This window comes from Zootoca vivipara, chromosome 6 (assembly GCF_965207765.1).
Source record: "Zootoca vivipara chromosome 6, rZooViv2.hap1.1, whole genome shotgun sequence".
Classification (NCBI taxonomy): domain Eukaryota; kingdom Metazoa; phylum Chordata; class Lepidosauria; order Squamata; family Lacertidae; genus Zootoca; species Zootoca vivipara.
Genome location: NC_142589.1, coordinates 40651825 through 40675984, shown reverse-complemented (window position 1 = coordinate 40675984; position 24160 = coordinate 40651825). Strand labels below are relative to the sequence as shown.

The window sequence follows — 24160 nt, the reverse complement described above, 5'->3', positions numbered from 1 at the left end:
CCATTGAAAAGCTGCCCAAACACCTGATGAACTGCCTTTGCAATAACAAACCAGATCTAGACTTAGTGGAAATACTGGTTTAAATGCCAGAAAGAAACTGAACCATTTTATTTTCATCTCACAGAAATTCTAGAAAGGGAAGTAGATGTAAAGAATCTTCTGAAAACATTTATCCCTAAGCGTTCAATGTGTAGTTGGGTTAACTGCCACTTTGACTTAATGGAGGAGCCTTAGTAAATACTAAAGTACATAGTTGTGAGGAGAAAGACATGCTACCAGTTGTAAACAACTTTTAGCCCTTTGGTCACGGCCTCTAAGAAGTCAGACCCTCTATTACTAAGGCTAATACTCCAGCAGGACTCTCACCAGAGCTCTTTGAGTACAGTTTTGTTCTACATTACTATTCTGTAAAATTTATTACTCTAGTTACCCTTGGAAGGGGTGGGAATAGGGTGTGGCCAATTTAAATATTGGCAAGAGCTTCTGTTTCTTCTAAAGCGTGGGATTGGAGCTGATACTTTGCATCTCCTACAACAGTTCCTTGTCGTCTGATATCTCCAGCCTTAAGCCTTTTCATCAGTACTTGTATTGGAATGGACACCGCAGGGTCCAATTGTTCTTTGGAAACTTGGAATGCATAACAGATGTAAGACTCCAGGGTTCGCTCTGACAAACCATGGTCGAGTATGCAGAAAGCTGCTCGCAAGTCATCTGGCCTCACTTCCCTGTATGTAAAAAGGGTAAAGAAGTCAATGAGAGTCATTGATGTGTAAGTATGGCCTACATTAGGCCTTAGATACCTTAAAAAACTGGTATTCAAGTTTACTGCTGATCACCTATCCAGGTTTACTGTATCCTGACCTGCACACTACCGGTACATAGTTTGAAGTTAAGAAAACAGGTCATTAGTCTCACTTGAAGGGTGGTTTTCAAGGGTGCCAGGCTCAGGTGGGTCATCAGTGCCACTTAGTATCAAAAAGCAGGAAATGCACAAGTCAAGGAATATATGACCACTTTCCATCCTCACTCAGACTAACACACGACCTCAGTAGCAGACATGATCAGTAAACCAGAAAGATGTAAAACACAGGAGGCATATAACAAGTAATGGCTACAAACAAGCAAAAAAAAACCAAAACATTGAAGACTAGTAGTCCCCTCGTGCAGAGAGTGGTTCTAACACCATCTTGCAGATGAGACCAATGGTCTGCCTAGGTGTGCAAAACCACTTGTGACACTTTCCTCTTGAAATAAGCTTGCCAATTATAATGCTTAACAAAGGTTATAGCACTGCAAATGTCAAAAGCCCAAGGTGTTAGTGGCAAATGAGCCATGATGTGCTTTGTGGGACAGGAAGATCGAGACATTCATAGGCAAGTTAAATAGAGACCTGCAGGTAGCAAGCCAAAGTAGCAGGTGAAGCCTTCCTCCCCAATGTCTTAGGATGAAACAAAACTAGGCGTTTGTCAAGGGGAAGTATTTGGTTAGACTTCTTCCAAAGAACAAAAGGAAGGCAAAATGAAGACGGCTGGACCACAGCTGCCTAAGGGACAGAGCACCCAGCTGGAACCACAGCCAACAAGGAACAGGCCTGGAAATAAATGATAGGTGGCGAAAAATTCATCTCCATGAAGAAAAGACTGACAGGCTTAGGATGGCAGAAAAACAGCCTGGGGTGTGGGTGGAGGTGAGCGAAGGCAGGAACAAATGGCAGGCAGGGAAAATTGGGTGGGAACCAAGGGAGGCAACCATTGGTGTGCTATGGCGGTCTGGGAAGGTAAAAGGGCCAATTTTTAATTTTTAAAAAAGTTGAAAACAGAATCAGGAAGAAAAATAGGAACAAAGCTACTGGAAATCATTGAAGCAGAGAGGTCTGCCTTAGGAATGTAGGAAACAGACTGAGTGGTGACAGAAAGTATCAGTAAATTCCTTTACACTTGGGCATTTCCTGCTTTTGGACACTAGGAGGTGCCAAGGACTCATCTGATGGCCTGATACCCATGAAAAATGTGCATTTATCACATGTATAATCCTTCCTCTAAGGAGATCTCTTGCTACCCTGGCTAACACCTTTTTCCTTCTATTTTTTTAAAGTAGCAAGGAATACATGAGATGCATCACACATCTCTCTCTAACATACACACACGTTTGTGTGAGGGGGCAAAAGAGGAAGAGAGATTAATTTACGGTACTCATAGCTTATATTGAAATCAATAGGAGCTAATTTCCAATTAAGATAGAATAGGATCCAATTCTATCCAATTATTTTCAGGCTGATACTCACATCAAGGTTCCTAATTGAGCCTGTATCTCACGGATATATTCTGTTTTTTCATTCACATATTGCTTCTTGAGTTTCTTAACGAAAGGTTCTGTTTTCCCTTCCTCATCCTGCAAGAGTAAACAATCATTTTAGGGCTGGCTTTGTTTGATGCAATTAACACCCTGAGTTGGGAGAGGTAGCCTATAATCTTCCTTCTGTCAGTGGGAGGCAGTTGTCAAACATCATAAAATTAACTGGAAACAGCTCTAGTTTCCACTGTCCAGTGTTCTCTGGACATCTAATCAGGATGCTGACTTGCTGTTTTTGAAGCAAACATGTCCAGCCATTCAGCTTTGAAACAGCACTTAGACTCAGTTGTAGGCTTTGATTTGCACGTTTCTGGAACATGATAAGCTCTTAACTACTAGTATGGAGAAGCTACATTGCCCCTAGGGTTTGTCAATACGTACAGTGGTGCCTCGACTTACGAATTTAATCCGTTCCGAAGGCACCTTCATAAGTAAAAAAATTCGTAAGTCGAAGCAACCCCATCTAAAAATTCGTAAGTCGAAAAAACCCTATCTAAAACCGCCGCGGTTTCCATTCAAATTTCGAGAAATTCGTAAGCGTGCGGCCATTTGCCCCACTCGTAAGTCGAAAACTTCGGTTGTCGAGTCGTTCGTAAGTCGAGGTACCACTGTATAGCTTTAGTTACCTATTCTATTGGCAGGGGAGTTGCTTCCATGGATAGCTAGTCTTTTTTAGCTTGGTGTCAGATAAAACAAAGGAAGAGCTGACTTCTGGCGAGCCGCAGCCATCGGAAACAAGCGCAAGAATCACGAGCGGCGTGGTTTTTTTTTAGAGGTTCTGCAAAGGCTCTGCGGACCTCGGAACCTCAAGGGGACTACCTTGAGGGACGTGGCACCTGGCGGCGCTCTTGCGTGCTCTCCTGCCCCTCCGGTTTGATTAATAGATCCAATGACGGGACTGAGCTGCAGGCGCAAAGAGGAAAGCACCACTAACCCCGCATTGTGCAGTCTCTGGCTTCTGATGAAAGCGGCAAGCTTCCAAGATTAAGAAGCGAATCTGGAATTATAATTGGGTATATCCATGGAATATTGAATATTGGCAAGATTAAAAGATTCGGACAGCTGAAGGGCGAAAAAAGGGAGTCCATCCTGGCAGTGGTGAGGAAAGATGACACATGAAACAATAAATTAAAAAAATTCCTTCCAGTAGCACCTTAGAGACTAAGTTTATCATAGGTATGAGCTTTCGTGTGCATGCACAATTCTTCAGATACTGTACACTGAAACAGAAGTCACCAGACCCTTATGAGATAAGAATCCAATGTCCTTATTCAGACCAGGTCTCTCCATGGTTTTAAGCTTGGTAATGAGCTGCAATTCAGTAACTTCTCTTTCCAGTCTGTTTCTGAAAATTTTCTGTAATAAGACAGCTACTTTGAGAGCTTGTATACAATGTCCTGGGAGATTGAAGTGTTCTCCTACTGGGTTCTCTGTCTTGTGATTCCTGATGTCAGATTTATGTCCATTTATCTTTTGGTGTAGGGTTTGGATTCTTATCTCATTATACATGATAAAGCTTTCTTTAGCCATCTCACCCCTTGCTTTTTCCTGCAAGACCAATTGCAGTCTTTAACAGTCATCAACAGGTTTACCACTCCTATCAGCCAATCACCCATTCCCACCACCCTTCTGAGTAATAACCCTCCCCACCCTCTGACTATACGGCACATAAGGGTCTGGTGACTTCTGTTTCAGTGTATCTGAAGAAGTGTGCATGCACATGAAAGCTCATACCTATGACAAACTTAGTTGGTCTCTAAGGTGCTACTGGAAGGAATTTTTTATTTATTTTTTGTTTCGACTATGTCAGACTAACAAGGCTACCTACCTGTAACAAGTACATGAAACAATGTTGCAGGAATGAAAGCAGAAGAAAACAACCCTGCAGAGTGAGTGTTGAACAAAAAATCCTCAGTTACTTTGCTTAAAGTCCTGAGGTAAAATTAACTTTGTGGCAACCTTTACAGTGGTACCTCGGTTTATGAACACAATTGGTTCCGGAAGTCTGTTCATAAACTGAAGCATTCATAAACTGAAGCGAACTTTCCCATTGAAAGTAATGGAAAGTGGATTAATCTGTTCCAGACGGTCCGCGGAGTACTTAAACTGAAGCGTTCATAAACTGAAGCGAACTTTCCCATTGAAAGTAATGGAAAGTGGATTAATCTGTTCCAGATGGGTCTGCGGAGTACTCAACCTGAAGCGTACTTAACCCGAAGCATGGGTGTAATTGGTTCCGGAAGTCTGTTCATAAACTGAAGCGAACTTTCCCATTGAAAGTAATGGAAAGTGAATTAATCCATTCCAGATGGGTCCGCGGCGTTCGTAAACCGAAAATTCATAAACTGAGGTGTTCGTAAACCGAGGCTCCACTGTATTAATTTTCTTCCAACCAACGTGCAGAATCTTCCCCCAGGGCAGAAAAACATTCCCCTTTAATTCTGAATAAAATACTGTATTGGGATTGCTACTTCTTATCCCCTCTGGTTCTTCCTCTTCTAGAATTTTAAAGTTTAGTGATTATTTTCCATTGTGGATTATAACGGTCAACTCCATAAGGTAATGAGGTGGTGTGTAAAGAGCTTTTTTTAAAAATGAATTTACTTAATTTATTGCCCATCTTTTAAAAAGTATACTGAACTTTCTCCACAAAGCAGTGCACAATCTCCAAACAAAATTTTGCTGGCCTTGCGGAAAGAAAGAGAAAAATATTATCCCCAAATAAGTTTGGTCAGTTCATTAGCTCTTCTGTTTATGCTATTTTTACTATGTATACTTTTAAAAGCCTACAGTAATCATGTTCCCCCAGCCATCCTTTTTTCTAAAACTAATTAATTGCTTCTGGTTCTATGCCGTGAGCAGAGAAACCTACCTCTATGAATAAGAGCTTGTACGAAAGAGAGGTTTCAGGATACTCCGGTTTGTAGCCTGCAGTTGTAATTAACTCCTGGACCGATTCATTGTTCTTTAGTGGAAAAGCTGTCCTCAGGGCAAGGCTACAGGAGGAGAGAGAAAACCCTTCAGCTTATGTATTGGTCTCATACGTACATGTACTATGTATGTGTGCTGTTTTTTTTAAAAAAATACTAATGTTTCAGGAGAAGGAGGAGGTGACTTTATAAATTTCCCCATGCCATAATGTACCAAAGGAAGGGGCCCCATCTTCACTTCTTGCTTTTCAAATATATTCTTCACTCCTTGCTTTTCAAATATATTCTGAATACTATAAAACCCCAAGGCTGTCCATGCAGAGAAAAGCAATTATGCTTAAGATTTGCTAAAATTAAATATACATTTCTGCTCAACTCCTTTGCACCTGGCTACAAATGACACCTTCCTGCTCCAAACTCTTACGTGAACTCGTCGCATGTCAGCTGGCCAGTATTTGCGGTATCAGCAGCCATCACCTCCCTTGCGAGGTTGGCAAGATCCTGGAGGTGGCTGTGGTATACAGATTCATCCAGCTGGGGAAATGAAGATAGAAGAGTTAGGCTACAGCACCGCCCAACATTAACTCATTCTGCAATAGGAAAGGAGAACAGTAGCATGGGCCATCAGCACAAATGGACATCTAAATCAGCTGAAATTATTAAGAGGATTCTTCAGTGCTGAATTTACTCCAATTGCAGGTGAATTTTTCAGAAGAAAAACACATGCACCAGGGAAACTTGCTCAGACAAAGTGAAGAACATTTGATCTAAAAAACCCACTGTGAGCAAGAAAGGGAAATACACAATTTCTTATATCAGGTTAGAAAAAAAAGTAGATAGGAATTTGCTGTCGGGGGTGTGTTTGTGTGTGGTTATGTAGATCTACGGAAGCAAAATCCACTTTAAGTGAGATGAGGGACTGCTCACCTCTCCAGTCAGGATTTGATGAAAGAACGACATGGCTTCATTCGATTTATAGACCTTGATGTTTTCATAGACGCTGTAAGTCCAGTCAAAAGCAGGAGCGTCACCATACTTTTTCTGGAAGAAGTACAGGAAGAACTCTGGAAGGCTGGATTGTTTTCCTTTCTGCAAGAGAGACAGTTGCAGTTTCTGGAACAGAGTACTCAACTGTTGAGAGCGATTCTTTACAGCTTCTACTTGAATCACAAAAGGCTTCCCTCCCAATAATTTTAAATTGCATAGTAAAAAATATTCCTCATCAAGAAGATAGACTTGGAATCACTTGTAGTAACATCTGCTCAGATAGGTTTGGGTCTTCTTTTTTCAAAGTTAATCAACCAGCCGCCCATGACTAATCACAGTGCTGGTAACTATACTTCTGGATGCTTCTGGATCCAGTTTTGTCACACGAGGTCCTGGCAGCCCCAGTAGCTAGAGGCGCTTTTTCCCAGCTGCAACTGCTACAACAGCTACATCTGTTCCTGGAATAGGAAAGCTTGGCCATAGTAGTTCATGGCATGCACTGATTACTTCAAGATTGGATTACTGCACTGCGCTCTAGCCAGATGCTGCAGCACAATTGCTGACAGGCGTGAGATCCTGTCAACATGTAACATCTTTGCTCAGAGACTTGCTCAGACACTTGGTTGCCAATTTGCTACTGGGCCAATGTTCATACTTTTACAGTGGTACCTTGGTTCTCAAACTTAATTCGTTCCGGAAGTCTGTTCGACAATAGCCAACAGCCGCATCAGACATTCGGCTTCCAAAAAACGTTCAAAAACTGGAACACTTCCAGGTTTTCAGCGTTCGGGAGCCGATTTGTTCGTCAACTACGCCGTTCGAGAACCAAGGTTCCACTGTACTACTACTACCACTACTAATAATAATAATAATATGCAAGCACAAGATCCCATAATCAATCCCCAGCATATTCAGGAAGGGTTAAGAAAGACACCCTGCCTGAAGCCATGGACAGCTGCTGCTGGTCAGTGTAGGTCAGGGGTCAGCAACCTTTTTCAGCCGTGGGCTGGTCCACCATCCCTCAGACCATGTGGTGGGCCAGACTATTTTTTTGGGGGGGTGGGGAATGAATTCCCATGCCCCACAAATAACCCAGAGATGCATTTTAAATAAAAGGAAACATTCTACTCATGTAAAAACACACTGATTCCCAGACCGTCCGTGGGCCGGATTGAGAAGGCGATTGGGCAGCATCCGGTCCACGCGCCTTAGGTTACCTACCCCTGGTGTAGGTAGTACTGAGCTCAGTAGCAAGTGGTCTGACATGATATGACAGCTTCCTATGTTTCCAGTTGCCTCAAGCACATTCATAAGGAAATAGAACCAAAGATACCTGTTGATCTGATGCAATTTTCTCTTTCCATATTTCCTTCAGAATGGCCACAATCTCCTTTTTGGTCAGCTTCTTATTCTTAACCACACCATCACACCTCAGGTACACAGGGACCTTCTCGCTTCTCCCCTAAGTGAGAGGAACAGTATTAAGTCCTGTACAAAGCCAAACACTTAAATCAATACACATTCCAGAGTCCCTACTGCTGCTATTACTTAAGTCTTTATAAAGTGCCTGGAGTGCTGTGCAAAGACACAAAACTGGCACACCCACTGCACTTTCAATGCAAGTGAGAAGAAGGGAAATGCCAGCCTGCAGGCCTAGCAGGTCTCCATATATGACCCACAAGGCCATTTTGGCCAAGCTGCATCCGCCCACTCACCACCAGATGGCTGGTAAAGATGCAGTTGAGAGGACAGCTCTGATTGTTGGCACCTGCAAACTCCTGTGCCTTTGTCTGCATAGCTTAATTTAAAACTCTGTGGACCTGATGTCACTGAGATTCCAGATGATGGACAGGCAACCACACCCACCTGTCAAACTTGGCTGTTTGTGGGGGGAAGGTAGACTGGCCAGATGCAGTTATTTCAAAACAGCTTCTGAACAGTTGTGGAAAAGTAGCAGAACACAACATTTTGGCTAAACAGAATTTAGTAAGACAGGACTGTGTTGATTTCAATTATAATTAGTTTGGTTCTACCCAGAAAGATTGATTTATTTGTTACATCATATCCCACTTTCCTCAGATGAGGGTTTTATACATACTGTGTATCTCCCCTGCTCCCATTCATTGTTTTTATTTCATAAAATTTATACATTGCTTGATTCTAAACAAAAATCTCAAAGTGGTTTACATTTATCCTCACAAAAGCCCTGTGAGAGAGGTTAGGCTGAGAGATAGAGGTTTGCCCAACATTTGCTTTGTGGCTGCATGGGACATAGCTGCCAAGTTCTCCCTTTTTTTAAGGGAAATTCCCTTATGCTGAATAGGCTTCCTCATGAGAAAAGGGAAAACTTGGCAGCTATGGCATGGGGATGAAATCTAGCAAGCTAGCCCTGACATGATTTGATTCCTCAAGAGGGATGGAAAAATCTGTCAATTTGGTTCTCTCTATTTCCAATTCTTTCCAGTCTTAACAATTCACATTTTCATTGGAATGCAATATTTTAAAGTCATGAAAACTGATTAATTTTTTAATTTATCCTACTAAGCACATATTTATATGCAATTTTGCCCAATAGGTACATTTTTGCAAAGCAATGGCCCGTAATATAATTATTTTTTGTGTTATTTTCACAGATATACACCTTTTAATACACACTTTACCCTAGTGTGCATTTTTGTACACTTTACTTGGCTGGAGAATGATACTGAAAAATCTGGAGCACTGTGCATTTCAAAGGATGAGATGGTTGTTTTTCAGAAAATGTACTGTTCTGGAAAGGCTCTCCTTTACAGGCAAACTTAATAAAATTAAACCCCCATTCCTGCTCTCAAGAGATGGTTAGCGTCTCACTTTATAAACCTTTTGCAAATAAAAGATAGCAAATTTTGAGAAAGGCACCTCCAGTTCCATTTTGCTTTCACTTACTATTTTTCAGGCAAGAAAGGAATACAAACAGAAAAGGAGATGGCCCAATAATCTTCTGCAATGTGCAGGTGTTTTTAAGGAAATGGGTCGGTGTAGAAAGTAGCACTTGCATTTGGGAGAAGGTTGTGATTCAATGGTAGAACACCTGCTCTGCACGGGGAAAGTTCCTGCTTCAATCCCCAGCATCTCTGGGTAGGGCTAGGAAATATTCCTGTCTGAAACCCAGGAAAGCAGCAGTGTAGAGAATGCAGAGCTAGAGGAACCGATTGTCTGATTCAGTATGTGACATTTTGAAAACTGCTCATCTCTTAGGCAGGAACTGGTTCTCTTCCCTTGTCACACTTCACCACAAGAGAGGGAATGAGGCCAGGCCCCTTGGAGAGGTGGAGACCAAGACGCCTCCTGACCTTCTCTGCAAAATGAGGAACCAATCAGGTGAAAGTCCCAATGGATGCAATAACCAGCACAGCCATACCAGCGCCACGAAGGTGTCCCTCTCTCTTAGAAGTCCCGCACCAACTTCTTCCAAAAGCACGTCTACCAACTGGTCACTAGTTTTGCCCTCTGACAAAGCACTCCAGCGCTCAGCCCCGTCAGCAATCACATCTGCAACAACAGGAAGATGTGAGGCATCGGATAGGGCCAAGCAATCCACGCAGCTGGAAAGAGAACTTTATATAAGAATTTAATTAGTTATCAGAGTTGTTGTAACGAGTATATATGTAGCATGTAAAATTATTCCAGGAGCTATATAAAAGACAAAGAAATCCCTGTTGAAAGTGGCTTATAGTCAGAAAAATATGTTGCTCATAAACTCTGCAAACATTCTACTTGCTAATCAAAAGAAACAGCAGAGAGAGCCAGTCACACATGTGCGCTGTGCTGTGCTCAATCTTGAAGGCAACCTGGCACCTCTGATAAATATACATTAGCATATGCAGATTTTATGTACTTTTATCTCATGGGCCTATGCCCCAAGTCCTTTAAGTAACTAGCAACACCTCTGCTTCCTAAGGCATAAATAAATCTGGGATCCAGCAGTTGGCACGGTGAGCTGGCTGTGATTAATTAGGTTACTCCATTGGATTTATAATTTTTAGACCTTTTGATGTTTTCTGTTGTTCATAGTGTAATATTGCTGTGTACTTGTCCTAGGCATATAAAGACATCATCAACAACAACCACAACAGCAGCAGCAACAAAAAGTACCTGCACATTTTTCCCAGTTAGGCCGCGGTGTGGAGGACCGCTGGACATTGATAAGGTCATTATAGAACTTGTCCCGTTCCTCAGAAACTTGCTTGTGTATGTCCAGCATTGTGTCATATTCTTCTTGGAGATCATCAAAGTCTTTTTGAAGAGTTGTCATCTGAAAGGCAAGGCCAAAGGACATGAGTAAATATGTGGCAATGCATGCACCTATTCTCTGGAACTCCCTGCCCATTGATATTAGGCAGGCACCTTTCCTGTACTGATTTTGTTTGTTTGTTTGTTTAGGCAATCCTACTTGTACAATTTGATTATATACATTTTTAACAACTTCTGATTTTACACACACACACACACGTATTTGAAACAAAATAAAAAAATCCCTTCCAGTAGCACCTTAGAGACCAACTAAGTTTTTATTTTGGTATGAGCTTTGGTGTGCATGCACACTTCTTCAGATACACATATATGTATTTGTTATTGATGTTAAATTTTATTAATGTTTTTAAATGAATATTCTATGTAGACTTCTTACATTTTCTGGATGATTAAGTGGTATATAAATAAGATGTTAAAATAGTGGCTAGAGAGACAGCCTACAGGTGTGTGGGTTGCTTTAAGTGCTTGTCAAGGAATTCCTGTCAGAACATAAAAATCCCTGTCAGAAATGCTAAATTGGGAATTAAGAGACATTCCAGAGAAAAGCACCGTATCCCTGAGAAAACAGGAGTGAGATTAGGAGAAACCTCTTCCACACATAAAGGAGTTTTGCTTTGAATAATTAAACCCTGCTTCTAGTAAGGGTGGGGAAATGGCCCCGATTCTGAGGCCCCGATTCAGAAGTGAGCCAGCCCTTCATGACAGCCACTCACCTGTCGAACATATTATGTCAGGTGATCCAAACTGCAAGCTGTGACTGCAGTGGGAGAATTGGGGAGTGGACATACTGTGCTATGAATTCTTCTTTTCTACTTTTGAAGCCCCAGCCTGAACTCAAAAATAATTCAAATGGGGGCTGCAAAGATTCAATTCAGGGAAACAGAAAAGGTGTCAAATTTTAAAAGTGCCAAACTCAAGCAGCAAAAAGAAAGAACTGGGAATGCACTTCAGCGTGAGCTCCCATTTCTTCATTTTTAATTTGGCACCACAGATTCACCTGACGTGATATGACATCAGACGAAACTGACAGGCGGATGTGGCTGTCCAAAACTGTTTTGCAGGCCAAACAGGGCAAGCCCAATGGTCTAATCAGGCTGATGAGTGAGAGGTTCTCCAATACTACTCTAGAGCAAATGGGAGGTGATCCCACTCTGAAAACCCTCCTCAAATAATGGAGAACCAGCCAACCTTGGAGCGTCAGTAGGGCTCAGCATAGCCTTTGGTTACCTTTTCAGTCAATTCATTACAAATTTTTTCCTGCAACTCAAACTCTCTTCTGGGCACCACATCTCCATAGTTTGCTTTCATGGTGTTCAGCTCCACTTGGGCTTTGGTGAGGTCATGTCGTGCTACCTTTAAAGCGAGCGCCAGCTTCACTGAATCTTCCCCCTTTTCATCTTTAAGAGAAAATGGTTCAGGCAGGCCCAAAGTTGCCATTGGAAATTATGCTTAGGTTACTCTTCTCCAGTAGGGCGAGATTCCCCCCAGTATGGCAGTATCTCTTGATTGCTCCTGCAAAGGCTGCCTCAGGTAAATAAGATAACACAGACCAACTGACTTGACATTTATTCATAATGCTAAGCAGAAAAATTCCACTGACTACATAATGGGCTGAAAAAGTCAAGGAAAGAGGGAGAAATTTTAAGTCAGGCTAGTCTAGGTTGAACTAGGGGGCAAAGCAATGCTACATGAAAGCAACTGCATATTTTTTAAAATGTAAAAAAAACTATTGTAGGAGCCATTTGCAAAATCAGTACTATGGAGAAAGGTTAGCCATCAGTCCCTGGCCCATTTCCACCCTGCCTGTCCCACCCCCTGCTATGGTCTCAGTGGCTGAGTTCTTCCATTTCCTGATAGCAGTCTTGGTGGGACATTTTTTGTTGACACTGCAGCAGGGAGGGAGGTCCCCCCCATCCTGCATGCCATGGATCCTGATATACCCTCCTGGAGGCCCAATCCTGCTCCTCTCTCCTGCAGCAGCCATTTATAATTGCTAAATGTATGTGTTAATTGACATTTTTATCCAGCACTTCCTCCAAGGAACTCAGGACGCCATCCATCGCAACAATCCTGTGAAGCAGGTTGATCTGAGACAGGAAATGGCTCCATCTTCTGATAGCAAGCAGGGAGGACATATTTGGGACATATATTACCCACCCCTACATTCCATTCCAGTTTCCCAGCTGATGAAGAATATTTAGCCCACCTTATGTAGAGGCTACCCATAACTGGGAAAACTACATCTTCTACCTTGGACTTGGGCAAACTTCATTTCTTCCTTCAGACGGTACATTTCATTGAGATCTATAAGTAGCAGCTTGCGGGCATCAGACTCATTCAGGTAACGGAGGTATTCCTCTGCCACTGCCTTCCGCATCTTAGCCACCTATGTGATGTAAGGCAGAGGAGAACACTAATCACTGGTGTGACAAGCTCACTTTGTCAGTGGCTGCTGCCTCAGCAGTGGAAGCAAGTACTGTGATCTCTCTATAGCCAACCAGCAAGTACCCTTGATGGGCCAAAGAGGTGATAACTTCTGAAGTGACACTGTATGATGCAGTGATGTCAAATGTGTGCATCGTGGAAGGAAGCTAACAAACTGTATTTCTAAAATTGCAGGCAGCTGTGTTAGCTGTGTTGGTCCATTAGAACAATGCAGCTACCTGCAAATTTTATCTACTTTGGGGAGGGTGGTAGTGGTACCAAATTTAGCTGTCCAGAGGATTCTAGAACTTCTACCACCTAATGACTCTGTAGGAATCTTGCCCTCAAACTATCCTATGAAAAGGCTCCTACAAAACTATTCTATGAACAGTGACAGAACAGGCCTAGTCAAAGCTACGTACCTGGAACCCAGGGGGTGTGGTGCAGCAGAAATGGACCAGAGTGCTACTGTTTCATTTTTTTAACCAGAACAATGACTTCGTCAGCCAAAGCACCGAACTTGCTATTGTTATCTCCTGATGTGAGACAACCTCAATTGATACACCTTAAAGCATGAGGGTAGTTTTTGCAAAAACTCCTAAATTGACTTGTGTTTTCTATTTTAATAAACAGGATGCAAGATCAGATGCTTGAGTCATAGTTGATTAAAGTGTGGGTGCAGAGGCCTCTGTCTCACCTGGGTTTCTAAAGAATATTTCTCCTCCTTCATTTTGTCAATAAGCTTCAGTAAGTGGATCCTCTCATCCTTCAGCTTTGCAATTTGTATTTTCTCTTGCTCCTGAAAGGCCAGGATTTGCCGAGTACATTGATCAGAGGCTGTGACCAGAACAGCATTCACTGACTCCAGGGAGTAGATCTTCTCTTTCAGATATGCTAAATGTCATAAAAGACAGGTTCCAAAGTTACTTAAAATTTCCAGGACCCGTGAAGGTTCCTTTTTAAAATTAAAAAAGGTAAAATGTGTGGGTTTTGTCGTAAACCTTTTGTCTGTTTTCAATGTCTTATCCTCATTAGAAGGGAGTTAATGAACAGTTCGTTTATTCATTTTTAAGGTAGTGGTGAAGTCTACTGTTTACCTACTGTATGGCCTCTGATCCTCTATAGCTAAGCAAATTTGCTTGTTCAGAATTACATCTGGTATGAAATAATTGATGCTCTCTTACCTATAGTCAGTTCATACTCTCTCTTGATAGAAGCCAACAAAGGCTTGTAGGTTCTGAATTCTTCCATGAAGAACTCAAATACTTCTCTATAGGGCTAATGAGAGAGAAGGGGGGGGGGGACAACAGTACTACTATAAATCCTGTTAATATTCGATATCTAGACCTGATAACCAGCAGTGAGATATAATCCTTTATTAAACAAGGATGTGTATCTTAATTTGACTGCTATTAGATTGCTTGCACGGTATTTTAAGGAGATGCTCAGTCAGGGGCACTGACACCATTTCTGTGTTCTGGGTGGCTGTTGGATAAATTGCAATTAATATATCCTCTCCTACTCATTAAAACCCATCCCCAAGTCAGCACTGGTTATATGAGGCTTCTATACACACTTTTCCTTTGAGAAAAATCTTGGTGGGCTAAATAAATGTGTTCACACTCAAGATTGTAAAATTAGAGCAGAGTTTATTACTCAGACCTGGAGTTTAAGTTCCTGAACTTTCCCTTTAGTAAGGTCAAGTGCTTGCAGCTCTCTCCTCAAATGGGATTCCAGATCTTCGAGGTAGCGTGGTTTTGGTATGGAAAGAGGAAGCTGCTCTTTGTTGATGCTGAAAGACAAGAAAATTAAACTTTATACACGTTCACATTTTTATATACCTTACATTTTTGTGCATTGTCGTAACCGTAATATGATCCAAAATATCAGCATTTCAGAATGGAAATTCAATACAAAGTCGCAAACACTACTCACAGAGATGTAAAAACGGCTCTCGGTGGTCACATGTCAACAGACAGCTGTTCCTTCTTCTCAGAGAGCCTTGGGAGTTCTGAGAAGGTGTTGGGAATATTTAACACAAGTCTCAACATTTAATTAAACTATGGTTCCCAAAATTTCCTCATGACAATTCATATATGGAACTCCTGTCAGAAACACTCATGGAAAGTTGAGGAAGAGCAGGAATGGAACTCGGAGTGGCCTCCTCTACAAAAAATGTCCTGGCTCTCACCACATAAAGAACTTGGACTCTGATTTTAACAACATAGGAAACTTTAGCGCTCAAATTGCTACAGGGTAAAATGTTGGTAAGGGTAGATAGGCGCAAGAGGTACAGGCAAGGCTAGGCAAGTTAAGATGCTGATCCAACAAATGATACACACACAAACCCCTACAATCCTGTTACGTAGGAATGGGGCAGGCACAACCTAGCACAGCAAAGGGGTCTGTCCCTTCGACTGGGCAAGCAATTGGGAACTCTTCCGGGAAGGCTGGGCCTGAACTGTCTGTCATGCCTGCATTGGCATCTCCATAGAAGCCAACTCCTAGGGGACCGAAGGAGCTTTGCCCTCCCCATAAAATATTTGAGGGGGCTGCCCCCCCCCAGTTGATAGGCATTGCCATTCAAATGGTGTGTGCACCCCATCATGTGATTGATTATGCGGGACAGGGCTTACCTGTGGGGGGGGGAACCCAATATTTTATTCAAATTTGGCACCCCTGGACATCTCCATAACCTAGGCAATGAAGGAGCTGGTGCCAACATCCCTAGAACAGACAGAGCAGCAGTGTCCTCTTGAGAACTCTGGAGCCAGTGTTGGTGCAACAGGCAGGAAGTTGTGCAGATGCTATGTGCTGGGAAGACTGGTGGGGAGATGGGATGGGGTGATCAGAAGCCGGGATCCTCTTCCCCAAGCAGTTCCTCAGTCTCCCCAGACCCTGGCAGGGTCTATACTAGACAACTGAGTCCATCCCCATGATTGTCTGCAGAAAACTCATCTCCTGCCTTATTATTATTATTATTATTATTATTTATTTATTAAATTTGTATGCCGTCCTTCATCCAAAGATCACAGGGTGGTTCACAACATAAAAATACAAAATGAGAACACAAAATACATAAAAGACAAAAACAGACTAGTAGCCCCCCCCCTCCCACAAATGCATTCGAAAGGCCATAGAATGTGTAACCAGTGTTATAAGAATTTTAAGGTCTCACATATAGAATAAATACTAATGAATGCACACATATCTAAATATATGAGCCATGTGTCTGAAATAGTATGGGAGAGCAATCCTGAAGCCGTTTTGACTCTCCCAATGACCTCAACTATTCCTCTGTATACAGGTAGGTAGCCGTGTTGGTCTGACGTAGTCAAAACAAAATAAAAAAAATTCCTTCCAGCAGCACCTTAAAGACCAACTAAGTTTTTATTTTGGTATGAGCTTTCATGTGCATGCACACTTCTTCAGATACACTGAAGCAGAAGTCCCCAGGCGCTTATGTAGGGAAAGGGGGGGGTATCACTCAGAAGGGTGGTGGAAATGGGTGATTGACTGACTGATAGCTGTTGACGACTGTGAACAACTGCAAATGGTCTTGCATGAAAAAGCAAGGGTTGGGATGGCTGAAGATCGCTTTATCATGTATAATGAGATAAGAATCCTATATCTCTGTTCAAACCAGGTCAGGTTCAGATAAGTTGCTGAATTGCAACTTACGGTATCACCAAGCTCAAAACCATGGAGGGACCTGGTTTGAACAGAGACATAGGATTCTTATCTCATTATACATGATAAAGCGATCTTCAGCCATCCCAACCCTTGCTTTTTCATGCAAGACCATTTGCAGTCGTTCACAGTCATCAACAGCTACTGGTATCAGTCAGTCAATCACCCATTTCCACCACCCTCCTGAGTAATACCCCACCCCCACCCTTTCCCTACATAAGCGCCTGGGGACTTCTGCTTCAGTGTATCTGAAGAAGTGTGCATGCACACGAAAGCTCATGCCAAAATAAAAACTTAGTTGGTCTTTAAGGTGCTGCTGGAAGGAATTTTTTTACTCCTCTGTAGTAAGGGAGGCAAATGGGGAAAGCCTTTTCATTGTCTTTTTGCTTGCAAAACCTGTCTTAAGGGTGTATTTGTGTATGAATAGGGTGAGCCTGTGACCTGGATTCAGGAACTAAAGTATTAACCATCACAAAAGAATTGCCAGACTGCCCAGTTAATGCAATCAGTGACCATATCACATATCCTGGCAGGCAAGATTTCTGCTGTAGAGCACCTCCTTCTGTGATGTATGTATGATGTTTTTGGGAGTGGTCTTGGGGTAGAGGGTAGGCAAATTCAAGTCTATATAAGTGCTTGTGCACCATTGTTTAGGGTTCTCCTCTCTCCTGTGTGTGGTGAGTGGGGACCCTGTTGCAATAGTTCCCATAGCTGCCAAGTTCTCCCTTTTTTTAGGGGAAATTCCCTTATGCTGAATAGGCTTCCTCGCGAGAAAAGGGAAAACTTGGCAGCTATGATAGTTCCTTTAATAAAAATCAGGCTTATTAGCCGCTTTGCTTCTCAATATACTCTGGGCTGGCCTCTGTTTTCTCCTATTGATAGGGAACCCACTTAAGGATTCTATACAGTAGGGGTCAGCAAACTTTTTCAGCAGGGGGCTGGTTCACTGTCCCTCATACCTTGGGGAGGGACTATATTTTGGAAACAAAAATGAACGAATTCCTATGCCCCACAAATAACACAGAGATGCATTTTAAATAAAAGGACGCAGTCTACTCATGTAAAAACACGCTGATTCCCGGACTGTCCATGGGCCGGATTTAGAAGGTGATTGGGCCGGATCTGGCCCCTGGGCCTTAGTTTGCCTACCCATGTTATATGAGCTCCAGATGACATCTTCATACAGCCAACCCCCCAGCAATGTCTCCTCAGGCCATAGCTGCCAAGTTATCCCTTTTTTAAAGGGATTTTCCATTATGCTGAATAGGCTTCCTCGCGAGAAAAGGGAAAACTTGGCAGCTATGCCTCAGGCCCCATGGCACAAAAGTGGCCAAGCTGACTTAATTTGCATATTTAATCCCTACCTCTAGAGAAGAAGTACAGTTTAAAGGCCACATTCTCTTCTGAGCAACCTTCCAGACAGCATGTGCCAGTGTAGGGCAGTGGGAATGGTAACAGTGGGCAGAGCAACGAATGCCAATTTTACCTGTGTGCAGTAGGCTAGTTTCTAAATAAACTCACTCCTACACTCACCTCTATCCCCCAAGAAACAATATCAGAGTTCAAGGATGCATTCCAACCAGGCAAAAACATTCAAGGACTATGTGAAACAGGTCCTGTAAGGGGCATGGCTGAGGTGGCAGTGTGTCTGGGGAAAGTCCCAAGGGTAGGGTTGCCATATCTTGAAGAGCAAAAAAGAGGACCGCCTGAGCCACTGCCAGCCTGAGCTGGGGAAAGAGGTGTGCAGGCACAGGCACAGGTGCGCAGGGCCACTGCCATGTCCACACACCTCTTTCCCTGGCTTAGGTTGCAAGTGGCTGCAGCATGCAGAGCAGCCTGCGCCTGTGCCACCCATGCATGAGCCCAAGCACACACTGCCCACATCCAAAACAAAACAAAACCCAAATATCTCCTTTGAAATGTAAAAATCCCCCCAGATGGGCATGTTGGTCCCCCCCCCCAAAGAGGACATGTCTGGGATTTCCTGGACATATGGCAACCCTACCCACAGTTCCTAGATTCTATGCAGGAAACCATGACAGTTGGCAAAAAATACAATATCAGTTTACAATGCAGAGAAGCCCAGAAAACTTCACATTTAATGTACATTTATCCTACATACCGTTGCCATTCAGAGGTAGTACAGGGTTTTCGATTCTGCAAGATAATGTGTCCTGGTGCGTATGCAGGCCATGAAGACAACTGACTGCTAGAGTGGCTCTGAAAAGTGATAGATTATTTTTTAATGGGCAGTGGCAAATCAGACCTTCAAGCAGGATCCTACCCATGGGTGTGCGTTTCAGACCTCCCAACATAATAGTGGTTTCAGCCACCAACCAGTGACATCAGCTAATATGAATTGAAACGTATGACCTTTATTGTAAACATGATCACACCTGTACTTCAGGCATTCAGCATAGGAATGGTTCAGCTCCTTTAACAACAACCAGTCACCCAACAAGGGAAGAGAATCCAAGACTTAGGATGTAATCCTTACTCCTTACTCCACTTACCTAGGAACAGTGCTTTTTTTTCTTTAAAAAATTGTGTAGGGGTACTCTCATTTTCCTAATCATATTGAAATACTGCCCCTCAATGAGGCCAAACTTAGATTCAAAAAATGTTTAGGGTTATGCGTACCCCTGCATACCCCAGAAAAAAAGCACTGCCTAGGAATAAGCCTTATCAGAATAGTACTGTTACTACTGTTAGTCCTTTCCTTAGCTTTCGGGCCCCTCTTGCTCAGGGTGAAACAAACTCTTGCTTTTCTTACTTTACAAAGGGAGGGCATCAGAGCATCCTTCTTGCCTAGACCTGTAGCCATGTGGCAGCCCTAGGATAGCTAAAGTAGTTAGCTGGCTGTTAAGATCAGAGGGCCTTGCACTGCCCCTGTTGTTGTTGTATTTAATTGTCACTTTTCCATATAAAAGTAACCCAAAGCAACTTACAAACTAGCAAGGGGTGAGCATTGTCATGCCTGATCTGCTCAAACTCACCATAGGTTTTCTTTTCTTCATAAATGATTCCTTCAGATCAGGTAATTTTTCTTGACAATTTAGATTCTGAGCGGATTCCAGGAATGAGACCCTGGATAATTGGCAAGAAGGGGAAATTGCAGTTCTATGGAGGAACCCACGTCAAAATGAGAATGAGCAATGCCATTTCTCTCAATCCAGTGCCTCCATAAAGGTAAAGGGACCCCTGACCATTAGGTCCAGTCGTGACCGACTCTGGGGTTGCGGCGCTCATCTTGCATTATTGGCCGAGGGAGCTGGCATACAACTTCCAGGTCATGTGGCTAGCATGACAAAGCCGCTTCTGGTGAACGAGAGCAGCACACGGAAACACCGTTTACCTTCCTACTGTAGTGGTACCTATTTATCTACTTGCACTTTGAGATGCTTTCAAACTGCTAGGTTGGCAGGAGCAGGGACAAAGCAATGGGAGCTCACCCTGTCGCGGAGATTCGAACCACCCCATTGAGGGGATTCAAACTGCCACCCTAGGCTCTGTGGTTTAACCCTCGTCCCTTACTGCATTTCAAAGGAAAGGCTGTTAACAAAAATCAACCAGCTATTAGGAACAAACTCCTCAGTTGCTATGTCTTGTATCTTTCAGTGTCAAATTCCTGCATCCCGAGGCTCAGATATAACATCACTTATTTTTTTTAATGAAGCCACAAGCAGGCACTGGGCTCTTCCTCCTATTTCACAAAAGCTATGGCAGACAGATCCTGGTATGTTTAAAGCATAGTTCCCTGTTGTATCCAAAACTGGGAATTTGGATTTCATGTCAGTTAGTTTACTAACCAGGATATTAAGGGCATGCTACTTGAGGGTCTATATAGGATGTGGCAGAAGCCCTGCTTTGCAGGTGGAACATCAGATTCAGTGACTCCAATGCAGATATGCTAGTGGAACAGATATACTGTACCAGTAATATACTCTATGACAGAGCCATTCTACCAGCAAAGAGAGATAGTGTTCCACTGATGTATCTGGAATGTTCCCATGGTGTATTTTTTTCATGCCAGAGACATACAATATCTTGAATCCACCAATGTAGCTGGGTTTTCACCAAATCCTATGGTTCCCCCAGCCAGCGTAGCTCAAATATAGGATTGCTCCATAAGGCTGTGTACACAGCACATACTGGTATTTAAACCATATAATCAGGCCCGCCAAGCCTCCTCATTTGGCCCACAAGGCCATTTCATCCAACCCACCTACCCTACATTTGAAGCATTTGCATGCATGTCTTCCACAGCTCCCTGAAACAGTTGCTTGGCAGGCTGAAGAGAGCACATTTGCCAGCACGTCTGCTGGGCAATGAAAAGTTATGAGGTGATGGGCAGATATCTCTGTCCAGTGTGTGACTCCTTTCCTGCTGCTCAGCTGGTGCTGGGAACTATGGAGGAAGTAACTGTGTAGTGAGGAGTTATGGGGTGCCTCCAACCTACTCCAAGCCCGCCTGCCTGCCTGCCTGTGTCAGTGTGCATGAGAGAATGGAGATGGTACATGTGCATGCAGCCCACCAGCTGCCAGTGAATGAAGTCCTCAAGACCAAAAAGGTGGCAAACCCGTAGTAATAACTGTCAAAGCCACAGTTCTTACTGCAACCAGAAAGCTAATTTACGTAATTAACTCTTCTATTTTATTGCAATACCTTTTATCAGCGTCCTGACTACTGACTCTGAAATAAAAAGAGAAAAAACATTATTGTATGACTACAAGATGCTGCTGAATCCTACCAAAGTCTAGTTATTTAATCAGCAAAAGTGTCTTTGCCACCGTATTCCAAGAATGACAACAGTCAAAAGCAGGAAACTTTGCCCATATGTATAGATTTGCCCAACTGCCTAAAACACTCAAGACGCTAAAGGTCTCCAGAGCTAGTCCTACCATTAATTAGATTGAGGTACTTGACTCACGCAGCAAATATTGGGGAGCAGGGTATGGTGGTAAGGTCTGAGAGTGCTGAGCTAAGTTAGTCTCCTACACTCATGTGTGATGGAGGATGTTGTCCTATCACTAGTGTTGAAGTAATACACAACTATCAGTCCACCTGACTTCAAATGGAGGGGCACAATCTCATCCTTTGCCAAATGTCTTGGGAAGTGTATTGTAAACTAGAAGGTTTGCCTCCATACCAAAAAACATATAATAATCTCCATACTGTACAGCATATGAGTAATATCATTTACATCTAATATTGCTTAAAATGATCAGGGCTGAACTGTACCTGGTGAAAAGGCTCTGCATTTACCCTATGGGATGCTGGTTGGCATATTGCTTTGGAAAGTGTGGATTAGGTAGCTTTGCCTTTAAATGCAAACTGAATCATATTTCTCCCTCATCCTCACCAGGGAGAACTTTGTCTTTTAGACCCTGGAGAGCCAGTGCCAGTGAGAGCAGAAAGCACTTGGCCAGTACACAGCCTTCAACATACAGTGGTACCTCGGTTTAAGTACACAATTGGTTCCGGAAGTCTGTACTTAACATGAAGCGTACTTAACCTGAAGCGAACTTTCCCATTGAAAGTAATGGAAAGTGGATTAATCCGTTCCAGACGGGTCCGCAGAGTACTCAACCTGAAGCGTACTTAACCCGACATATGAGTGTAATTGGTTCTGGAAGTCTGTACTTAACATGAAGCGTACTTAACCTGAAGCGAACCTTCCCATTGAAAGTAATGGAAAGTGGATTAATCTGTTCCAGACAGGTCCGTGGAGTACTTAAACTGAAAGTACTCAAACCGAGGCGTACTTAAACCGAGGTATGACTTTACTAGTGTCCTCCATATGTTTTAGACTACAACTCCCAGCAGCCCCTGCCAGCACACTCTGTAGCCCAAACCATCCGGAGAGCACCAGGTTGGGGAAGGCTGGTTTGGTAGGCGAACAGGCTGACCTGGTCAAAATCAGTTTCCAAGTACAGTACAGTACAGTATGTTGCTAAGCTCGCCAAAGAAACCGTCAAAAAGAACATGCCTCGTCTTTTATTGGAGCAAGCGCAGGTGACCCCCACCTCTCTGGGATTAAGGATATATTTCCAGAATGGCCTTTCCCGGCCTCCCCCCACCCCCAACCCGTCTCCTTTCTGATGGACTTACCGCCAAAAGGTCGAGGGGCTACTCTTCATGGCTGCGAGGAGGGTAGAGGAACGGCGTCTGCAGAGGATGTTTACACTCGGTCGCCATGGCAACCACCGCCACCTGCTGTCTAGACTGAGGTCGCAGCGACCTCCAGAGGCGCTTGAGAGGATAACGCACGAAACGAAAGGTGCCCAGAGATTTCAAGCCTGTGCCCGGCTATATAACGCGGGTAGCTGGCTTAGTCCGACCGACGGGTGGTGGTAGTGACGTTGGGCTCCAGGATGCTGATATAAAGCACTTGTCCTGGGGGAAGGCATAAGGGAAAGTTTGCTAGCTGTGCCGTGACTCGTGAGCCGTTCAGGAGATGCTACAGGTTAAAAATGAAAGAGCCAGTCGTGACGCGTCCTATTTAGTTCGCCCCCCCCCCCGTTTATTTTATTTTCGCTTCTCTAAACGCCGCTTTCCAGCGCGTGAAGGGCTCGGTCCTATGTGTCTAAAACTACAGTAGTCCCTTATATAAAAAGCGAGCTGTGCTTTGGGACAGTGGTGAGGCTGGTGTCATTTTTCTCAACGAGATGCATGCGTGACAAGGTGTACGTTGCGTATTTGTGTAGTTGCCGTCACCGGGTAGAAGTACCAATATATTTGTCCGTCCATCTCCCTTTTTTACCACTCGTTTATAGCTGGCCTGTATGATCCTGTTGTTGTTGTTGTTTAGTCGTTTAGTCGTGTCCGACTCTTCGTGACCCCATGGACCATAGCACGCCAGGCACTCCTGTCTTGCACTGCCTCCCGCAATTTGGTCAAACTCATGTTCGTAGCTTCGAGAACACTGTCCAACCATCTTGTCCTCTGTCGTCCCCTTCTCCTAGTGCCCTCAATCTTTCCCAACATCAGGGTCTTTTCCAAGGATTCTTCTCTTCTCATGAGGTGGCCAAAGTATTGGAGCCTCAGCTTCACGATCTGTCCTTCCAGGGAGCACTCAGGGCTGATTTCCTTAAGAATGGATAGGTTTGATCTTCTTGCAGTCCATGGGACTCTCAAGAGTCTCCTCCAGCACCATAATTCAAAAGCATCAATTCTTCGGCGATCAGCCTTCTTTATGGTCCAGCTCTCACTTCCATACATCACTACTGGTGATGTATCCTATGCATTTTTATTCAGAAGTGAATCTCGCTTTACTCACTGGCGCTTACGTTAAGCATGCACAGGACTGCAGCCGTGTTGTCCAACTCCGGGCATGTTTACTGTATGGGGCTCCCCCGCCCCGCCCGGCTTAATAGTTCTGAAAGGTGAGAAATCTTCTGGACTGTCCCGCGGAGTCCTTACTATACTCATTATCCCGGCGGGCTCTGCGGTGCCAGGAGTGGGCGGGCCCTCCTGTGCAGTGT

The 24160-nt window shown here is 43.5% G+C and overlaps 1 protein-coding gene across 4 annotated transcripts; it reads right to left on the bottom strand.

Annotated features, from left to right (window-relative positions):
- Positions 1 to 72: 72 nt before the first annotated feature.
- TSNAXIP1 (translin associated factor X interacting protein 1) lies at positions 73 to 24113 on the bottom strand. Of its 4 annotated transcripts, none has more exons than XM_035119185.3 (18): positions 23956 to 24113; positions 22788 to 23072; positions 21342 to 21368; positions 19673 to 19763; positions 18799 to 18896; positions 14649 to 14778; positions 14171 to 14264; positions 13684 to 13880; positions 12813 to 12948; positions 11790 to 11959; positions 10404 to 10563; positions 9670 to 9800; positions 7603 to 7731; positions 6210 to 6371; positions 5707 to 5816; positions 5225 to 5348; positions 2285 to 2391; positions 73 to 725 (listed from the first exon to the last, which is right to left on the bottom strand). In XM_035119185.3, exons 2-18 carry the CDS (start codon positions 22814 to 22816, stop codon positions 464 to 466), a joined length of 2157 nt encoding a protein of 718 aa, XP_034975076.2. In that variant the 5' UTR covers positions 22817 to 23072; positions 23956 to 24113; the 3' UTR covers positions 73 to 463. The 4 variants fall into 4 exon arrangements, with proteins under 4 accessions (XP_034975076.2, XP_088527150.1, XP_060131960.1 ...); XM_088671024.1 differs by lacking the exon at positions 23956 to 24113 and adding an exon at positions 14922 to 14997 and having other exon boundaries at positions 22788 to 22891; XM_060275977.2 differs by lacking the exons at positions 19673 to 19763; positions 23956 to 24113 and adding an exon at positions 14922 to 14997 and having other exon boundaries at positions 22788 to 22900.
- Positions 24114 to 24160: the final 47 nt, after the last annotated feature.